The following is a 9109-nucleotide window of genomic DNA, read 5'->3' on the forward strand; positions in this document are numbered from 1 at the left end:
TATATGGTCTCTGAGATGTCTTCCAACTCTAAATCTATGATTCTATGATTTTGTTGATATGGGTTCTCTTTTCACTGATTCATATTGCAGCTCTCCTCAGCCTCAGTGGATGGTTGCGTAAGTTTCAGTGTCCCACATTGAGTTGCTAGCCAGATGGTTGGTTAGGCTCTCAGTGACTAGCCACTGCTGAGTCAGCTAAATGAAATAGCCTGTCAATAGGCCTATATGCAAAGCGTGTGACAGATACTATGTTCTGCTACCATAGGCTTTGACAGCTTCACATCACTTCAATCCCATAATGAGACCTTTGAATGAACAAATGACTGGGGGATTAAGGATGAGGTAAGAACAGTAGGATGTAGAAGGAGAGAATGAGGGTGGTAGGCATGCAAAACAGAGTTGAGGAGTAGTTGTTAGAACTTGGAGATTATGATACAAGAACCAAGGAAGACCATGGGGTAGAGTGTAGGAGTGGTGGAACTAAAGATCCAGAGCTCCTGAGAGGAATCTTATCTAAGAGGAGACCAAAGCAAGCAAGAAAGAATTAAATAGCCACAGGAATAAGGAATAAGCTAAATGAGAAGGTAAGGAAACAAAAATGGCAAAGGTTAGACAGCTAGTGAGAAGAAATGCTCATCTTTAGGCTTTTTTCCAGCTTTATTAACAGAGATATTACAGAGGGGGAAAGAAGTTTAATATTTTGGATTGAAGGCTATAGCCCCTGGATGGCCTGTTTTTCCTTTACTCACCCTAAAGATCTCTCTTCTATGGATAGGATAAATGAAACAGCTGTAAGTGAATTTGTTTTTCTTGGCTTCTCAGCCCTCGCTGGATTTCAGAAGCTGTTGTTTGTGTTGTTCCTCCTCTCTACTTGTTCACACTGGGCACCAATGCTGTGATCCTGTCCACCATCCTGGTGGAGCGAGCCCTTCATACTCCCATGTATTTCTTCCTTGGAATACTGTCTTGTTTTGAGACCTGCTACACCTTTGTCATTGTGCCCAAAATGCTGGTAGATCTTCTGTCCCAGAAGAAGACCATTTCCTTTTTGGGCTGTGTTGTCCAGATGCTCACCTTCCTCTTTCTTGGCTGTTCTCACTCCTTCCTTCTGGCAGCCATGGGCTATGACCGCTATGTGGCCATCTGCAACCCCCTCCGCTATACAGTGTTGATGAGTCCTGGGACATGTCTGGGACTAGTGGCTTCAGCCTGTGCCTGTGGATTCACTGTTGCTTTGATCATCACCACTCTTGTGTTTCACTTGCCCTTCCACTCCTCCAACCAGCTCCATCACTTCTTCTGTGACATCTCCCCTGTTCTTAAGCTGGCCTCCCACCATACCAGTCTCAGTCAGATGATTATCTTCATGCTTAGTGTCTTGGTCCTAGTCATTCCTCTGCTGTTAATCCTGGTCTCCTATATCCATATCATCTTTGCCATCCTAAAGATTCCCTCCACTGTGGGCAGGTACAAAGCCTTCTCCACCTGTGCCTCTCATCTTATTGTTGTCACTGTTCACTATGGCTGTGCCTCCTTTATCTATTTGAGGCCCAAGACTAACTATACCTCGAGCCAAGATGCTCTGATATCTGTGTCCTATACCATTCTAACCCCATTATTCAATCCCATGATTTACAGCTTGAGAAACAAGGAGTTCAAAGCAGCTCTTTGGTGAGCAATTGGCTAAAACTTTTGTCTTAAAGTTGCAGGGACCACACCCCTTCCTTAATTCTCTTTCCAGTCCTATCATTGGAAGACCAGTCATCAAAGAAAGCAAGTTGAACCCACTGGACTGTCTTAATGAATCACTGCTAGATGAATGAAAAGAAGATACTTTGAGTGATAGACTCTTTTTAGATGTGAGGATGAAATCAATTTAGAGATGAATTTTGTCCTTTTGAAAAATGAAATGAACCAACCATGACACTAATTTCTTCATATCCTTCCTTTAGTTTAACATTGTAGAGTATCAGTTCCTATTCTTTTATAGCTCATACTCAACAATTTCATTGGGGCAGAAGTTGGGAATTTCTGCCCATGTGGTAATGGTTCCCATATCCCTTCCTACCCTCTGCTTCCCTAGAGCCCAGGGTTCTCTCCACTTTCTATAGATTTGGAGATTGTTACATGAAGAGCTGGAAGGAATACTTAGAGGTATTGTAGTCAAATGCTCTCAATTTGCAGATGAGAAAACCAAGGCCCTAGACAGGTGAAGTAACTTACCCTAAGTCACAAAACTGGTCAATAAACAATTTAAGAATCTAATTCAGGTCTGCTGATTCCTAGCCCAGTTCTCATTCATTTATGTCAACCTAATTCTCCTTGTCCTACCACATCCAGGTTCTGGGCTTATCTGTAGGAGTCAGTTCTGAGTGTGGATCCAGGACTGGGCTCAATTACCTAGTTTATTCTGGATCAATTGGGGCCATTTCATGAAACTGGAATTATTTCGATAATTTTCTAGTGTAGACTAGCCTTTAATGATATTTTGGTAATAAATTCCCTTTCCTTCATGATGAATAACAAAACTTTACATTTACATAAAGTTTTACATTTAAAATTATTTGTTTTATTTTTATTTAAATAAGCATTTCCATAACATAGTATAATAAAATAAGTTGATTGCACATGAAAACACAAATCTATTATGTACAATTTGCTATTCCTTTTAAATATATAATAAAGTTATCATATAAATTTCTTTGTTCCCCTTTTTTCCTCTTCCCCCATGAGAGATGGCTACCATCAGACACAAATATGTGTCTAAAAACATATCTGTATATGTAAAATCATTCTATATATACTTCTATTTATCATTTCTTTCTCTGAATGCAGATAACTTCATAAATTCTTTGTAGTTAATTTGGGTATTTATAACAGTCAAAATGATTAATCCACTCAAAGTTGTTCTTAAAACAATATTGTTACTGTATACAATGTTCTCTTGGTTCTACTCATTTCATTCTGCACACAAATCTATACTTAAAATGTTTTTGGCATTCTCTCTCCCTCTCTCAACATGGTGGCTTCAGCTAAATAAGAAGGGGAAGACCCTCTCTTGACAGACTTCCTTTCTGAGGATGGTGGCACTAGTGGTGGAGGAAGCACCTTTATGCCCAAACCCATCAGCTGGGCTCATGAAACGGACAACTTGGAAGATGTTTCTACCAATTGACATAGTAATGATGATGACATGTATAGGGCATCTCCAAGTGATCATTCCATTCTGCCCATTGCTCCATGGGCTGCTTAGGAACCCGATATTGACCAGAGCCATCTTTTCAAATTGCCACCCTACACTGCTTTTCTAGGGAATTTGCTCTATGATGTGACAGAGAATTCCATCAAGGAGTTCTTTAGAGGATATAATCAAGGAAGTGATTGAGAGGAAAAGGAAGTGGTCCAATCATATGATGAGAATAATTGATTAAAAAATAGATGATCAAATTATCCATGGCCTTCTAAGGAGTTATCTGAATAGACTTTAAATTACATCTTTATTTTTGCTAACCTCTAACTGAATTTAGTTTTTCTTTCAATTATTTTAAAACATTCTTCTGAGAAAAGGTTCCTAAGTTTCACCAAACTACCAAAAGCAGGAGTAGGCTTGAACCAGATCATGAAAGCCAATTATTAAATTTTCAGTGTGAGCATTTGTTCCACAGAAATTAGCAAATACTAAAAATCAGGGTTTGATTCAAAGGTTTTTTTTTTGTTGTTGTTACTGTCTAGGTTTAAGAGACAGAGAAATGTTGATAATGCAGATTAAACTTAAAAATATGTAGAGCCTACTTTTTTTCCCCCTCAGGGAGCTGGTTTTTAAATATTCATCAGTACATACTTGGCCAAAGAGATCCATGACACAAAGAAAGTTAAGATCCTCTGATCTAAAGGAAGGCCTCCAGAACCCTGGGTAGATCCTTTGTGGAGAATTTATGGGAAAACATGGACAAGAATTGTGTGAGATGAGAAAGTGTGGGGAAGCTGCTCTGTTCCTCACTACAGGAAGTACCCACATGGATGAGATCACAGCTCACAGACCCTTTGTAGTATAAAAGTTTGTTGTTCTCACTTGATATAGGGCAGCAGTTTGCTGAAATAGAAAGAGGACTAGATTTGGTACCTAAGGACCTCCTCCAAATCCCAGCTCTGCCCATTTATACGTTGGGCAAGTCCTTAACCTCTGTCAAACCTGGACAGTATACCAGCACCATGTCAGGAAACAGAATCATTTCCATTTGAATTGTCTTTGGAAGATTCTGAAGATTACATGGCAAGATAAGGTACAGACACTAAAGTCCTCTCTTGAGCTGAATTGCCAAGCATTCAAACTCTACTGCAAAGACTGCTATTCCGATGGGCTGGCCATGTTGTTGTAATGCCAAATGTATATTTGCTTAAAAGATTTTACAGAGAGCTCTTACAAGGCAAGTTCTCACATGGAGGTCAGCAGAAGTGATACAAGGACACTCTCAAAGTCTCTCTGAATAACTTTGGAATTGATTATGAGACATGGAAGACATTGGCACAAGACTGCCCAACATGGTGTGCCTCCATCAAAGAAAGCCCTGTGCTTTATGAGCAAAGCAGAATTGCATTACCTCAAAGGAAACATGAGATGTTCAAATTTAGAGACTTCTCCACTCCAAATGTTCATGTGGACTATTTGTGCCTGACATGTGGTAGAGCCTTCCATGCTCATATTGGTCTGATCAGCCACAGTTGGACATAGGGTACCTTGATCCCAACATAGTGATGCCATTTTGCTCCTCTTCAAAGGGCAATGACTGACCTCTGTGGGCTTTGGTTTCCTCATCTGTAAATTGAGGTGATTGGGTTGGATAAGATGACCATTCTACAGGATTAGGCTCCTGGCTTTCCCACCTGCTTTTCAACTTCTGCCCCAGCTGCCTTCTTATACTGGATGCATGCCCCAGCCTTTCAATTTCTGCCTCATGTGTTTGGTTAGTTCCTTTCTCCTCTGAGCCTCTTTTTGAAGAAGACCTCCTGTTATCCATACTTACCTGTAACCAGGGCAGCTCCTGACTCTACAGACTATATCTATCCTGATTGCCTCCCTGCTTTTTGGCTTGCTTTCTTCATTAGAATGTAAGCTTCTTGAGGGTAGGGACTATCTTTAGGCTTATATTTGTATTCCCTGAGTTTATCCCAGAATTTGACACATAGTAAGTGCTTAATAAATGATTTATCTAATACAATCTACTGAACTTTAAAAGTCCCTTTCAGCTATAAATCTATAATCCCTCCATCCTCAAACCAGCCCTAAGGCTGAGGGTAGGCAACATTACCTAGACTTTACAGGGGAGGAAAATTAGCTATATGGCTTGTTGAAAGTAAATGATGGTAGAGATCAGGTGAGGATCCAGTCTTAAGATTTTTTCCCACTGCAATAGTTAGTACCTATGTACCAAGTCTTGTAGGTTTTTCCTTCCATTTGATGCATGGGCTGCTGCTGTTTATGGCCCCTAATCCCCAGGTACTGTGGACTGAGACCACTTATGAACAATTGGTTAATATTTTCCATGAGAAACTTGACTGTTAATTACCCCCTGTGAAACCTCTCCACAACAGCAGCTCCAGTGCTAGGAGACTAGCAAACACTGCCAGCAATAAAGAACCACACCCCATGTTTGGTCAGTGTGACTGCCGAGATTCTTGTCCATGGCTAGTGACTGAGGAGCCTGATGGAAGGAGACTGGTTATATTGAGGTTGCTTAGGGTCAAAGGCCCCTGGACCTGTCTCATTTCTTCTCATGAACAGAGGAAACAGAACTTTGCTCTTTTCTCATCTCTTTATGTTCATTTTTGGGGTCTGGAACCTGTTTACCAGAGAGACACTTCTAAACACATCACTGCCTGTTTCAGAGCAGTAAGGAGAAAAATGGTGGGAAAGCTGGACTGACAGGACAAGACCTTGGTTTGTGTTGAGGCAGCATGGTGGCCAGAACTCTACTCATGGACAGTGTAAGAGAAGGGCTACTTCTTCCAAATGAGGATCCGGGTCAGTGACTCCCAGGTGAGAGAAGAGGTTGGTGGTATATATATATATATATGTGTGTGTGTGTGTGTGTGTGTGTGACAGGGACTATGTTGACACTATTCCAAATGAAGGATGATTTAGACAGGGATCTAATTAATTAATTGGATATCAGTTTGTGGCCAAACCTGTTCTTTCTACCTGAGTGGATTTTTTTCCCCTTTCAATTAGTTAAATTGTCCCTTTAGATAACCTGAATCAACCAAATATTTGCCCTACCTTTACTTGCTTCTGCCTTGTGAATACTTTACCCACTTTTTCATTAGATTAGTGCTTACATTTTAATAAGGAAACTAAGAACTTCCCTTCTAAGAGGCAGCTAGGTGGCACAGTGGATAGAGTACTAGCCCTGGAGTCAGGAGGACCTGAGTTCAAATCTGGCCTCAGACACATAATACTCACTAGCTGTGTGACTGTGGGCAAGTTACTTAACCCCAATTGCCTCACCAAAAAAAAAAAAAGAAGAAGAATATTAAAGAAATTTCCTTCTAAGAGCCCCAAAAAAGGGGGAAAAATCTTCCTTATCATCTTATGCTGCATTTAGATATTTCTAACAATCAGGTTGACTCCCTTCATCCTCTTTTTCCTTCTTCTTTCTTTCTTTCTTTCTTTCTTTCTTTCTTCTTTCTTCTTTCTTTCTTTCTTTCTTTTTTCTTTCTTTCTTTCTTTCTTTCTTTCTTTCTTTTTCTTTCTTTCTTTCTTTCTTTCTTTCTTTCTCTCTTTCTCTCTCTCTTTCTTTCCTTCCTTCCTTCCTTTTTCTTCACAATCTAAGCAGAGATTATGGAAAATTCAGAAAGGGTGTTTGGGGAATAAGAAGTACTGGACCTGAGGGTGACATCAGTAAGACGTCTTAGTCTATGGTCCATTTAGAGCTTACAGTTCACAGAATATTAGATCCAGAAAGGATCCTGATGTTCCATTGTCCATGTTTTTCAGGGTGGTTACCTATCCTCTGCTTGAAAAACTGCAATGACTGGGAGCTCCCTCCTCCGCAAGGTGAGTTGAAGACATTCATCTTACAGAGGAGGACACTAAAGGCTAAAGAAATGAAGTTATATCCAAAGCATTGCTGGGACTCTTGATCTATGTGTTCAGACTCCTCCCACTATATCATAAAAACTGTGGTTCTCTTTGGCTAATGATACCATAGATGTTTTACTTCTTTGTACAAATCTTTGTGAGTAATACAGATGCTTCCCTCTTTGCCCCTCATCTCCAAACTCCTAGAGTAGCCTTTTATGAGAACATTTTTGAGGATGGCTATACCTGCCTACTCTTGAATAGGGCAATGGAGTTCAGGACAGTATTCCTGTTTATTCTCACTAGCCTGGTTATGAAGGTTAATAGCCAATGTAGGGGTGTTGAAGATTTCCTTTGCTAAACCAAAACTCCTTTTACTTTCAGGATCTGATGAAGAGAATGGTCACATTACACAAATTGACCAGCTGAATTCTAGTCTTGAGAGAAGATTTCCAGATAAAATCTTCTGATTGTCTGCCAATGACTTGGTTTTGTACTCTGTCTTGTATCGTCATTAGATTTGTCTTCAGACTCCAGTAGGAGGAATGCAGGAGTTATGATCAAACACCTGGGAACATCTGTCACCTTTACCCAGAGCCCCATACTTTAATTCCCTTTATGAACTCTTTCCTATTGTCCTGCTTCTAGCCCTTTTCCTGAATCTTCTAAGTACTCTATGGAGAGGAGCAATGAGACAAATGTGAGTGAATTTGTCTTCCTTGGCTTCTCAGCTCTGGTTGGATTTCAGCAGCTATTATTTGTGGTGTTCCTTCTCCTCTACCTATTCACTCTAGGTATCAATGCTGTGATCTTGTCCACCATCCTGCTGGAGAGAACCCTCCATACTCCCATGTACTTCTTCCTTGGAATTCTGTCCTCATTTGAGACATGCTACACTTTTATCATAGTACCCAAGATGCTAGTGGACTTGCTGGCCCAGAAGAAGACTATCTCTTTTGTGGGCTGTGCTATTCAGATGCTTACCTTCCTCTTCCTTGGCTGTTCTCACTCCTTTCTGCTGGCGGCCATGGGCTATGACCGCTATGTGGCCATCTGCAATCCTCTTCGTTACACAGTACTGATGGGCCATAGAATGTGTCTGGGCCTGGTAGCTGCAGCCTGTGCCTGTGGCTTCACAGTTGCCTTGGTTACAACGTCCCTTATATTTCACTTGCCCTTCCATTCTTCCAACGAGCTCCATCACTTCTTCTGTGACATTTCCCCTGTCCTCAAGCTGGCTTCCCACCATACTCACCTTAGTCAGATGGTCATCTTCATGCTGGGTATATTTGCCCTGGTCATACCCTTACTGCTGATTCTGGCCTCCTATATCCATATCATCTCTGCCATACTAAAGATCCCCTCCACTGTGGGCAGGTACAAAGCCTTCTCTACCTGTGCTTCCCATCTCATTGTTGTCACTGTCCACTATGGCTGTGCCTCCTTCATCTATCTGAGGCCTAAGACCAACTATACCTCCAGCCAAGATGCTCTGATATCTGTGTCCTATACCATTCTAACCCCATTATTCAATCCCATGATTTACAGTTTGAGAAACAAGGAGTTCAAAGCAGCTCTGTGGAGGTTAATGGGCCAGAACTTGTGTTTCAAACATTAAAGAACAGGTTCTTCTTTTTGATTTCTGTCTCTGATTCTGGCTCTCTAATTGTGGTGGTGGGAGATTGGATGATTTTAGGAGGAAAAGAGTTTAAGATTTAAAGACAAGACAAAACTAGATTTTCATTATGCCTTGCATAACAGTTGTATGACCATGGGGAAAACCCTTATTCTCTTTGATTTCCCAAATGTCCAAAGCTATCCTCAAGTCCAAAGGCCTCACATGTTGCATTTATGAACATTCATATGATAGTATTTTTATTATCTCATGGGGTTGTTGGAAGGATCTGAAGTGATAATCCACATAAAGATTTTTTTTAAATAAATGCTTCAAGGCATCCACCACAGCATAATAGATAGAGAGCCAGTCACAGAGTCAAGAAGAGTTGAGTTCACAGCCTAACTGTGATGCAT

At 40.8% G+C, this 9109-nt stretch overlaps 2 protein-coding genes across 2 annotated transcripts; both read left to right on the forward strand.

Annotated features, from left to right (window-relative positions):
- Window positions 1–767: 767 nt before the first annotated feature.
- LOC110201825 (olfactory receptor 10K1-like) lies at window positions 768–1715 on the forward strand. The gene is given in 2 exon segments (XM_020977706.2): window positions 768–861; window positions 864–1715. Coding segments are annotated over 2 exon segments (906 nt in total). The 3' UTR covers window positions 1676–1715.
- Window positions 1716–7742: 6027 nt separating this feature from the next.
- Window positions 7743–8696, forward strand: LOC110201858 (olfactory receptor 10K1-like). Its single transcript, XM_020977731.2, has one exon. It carries the CDS (start codon window positions 7755–7757, stop codon window positions 8694–8696), a length of 942 nt encoding a protein of 313 aa, XP_020833390.2. The 5' UTR covers window positions 7743–7754.
- The last annotated feature ends 413 nt before the right edge of the window (window positions 8697–9109 follow it).

Source organism: Phascolarctos cinereus, unplaced genomic scaffold (assembly GCF_003287225.1).
Source record: "Phascolarctos cinereus isolate Bilbo 61053 unplaced genomic scaffold, phaCin_HiC Scaffold_5;HRSCAF=322, whole genome shotgun sequence".
Lineage (NCBI taxonomy): Eukaryota > Metazoa > Chordata > Mammalia > Diprotodontia > Phascolarctidae > Phascolarctos > Phascolarctos cinereus.

Bases quoted from the DNA above. Each gene is read 5' to 3' on its own strand.
- LOC110201858 (XM_020977731.2), top strand. From the start codon at position 7,755: ATGGAGAGGAGCAATGAGACAAATGTGAGTGAATTTGTCTTCCTTGGC.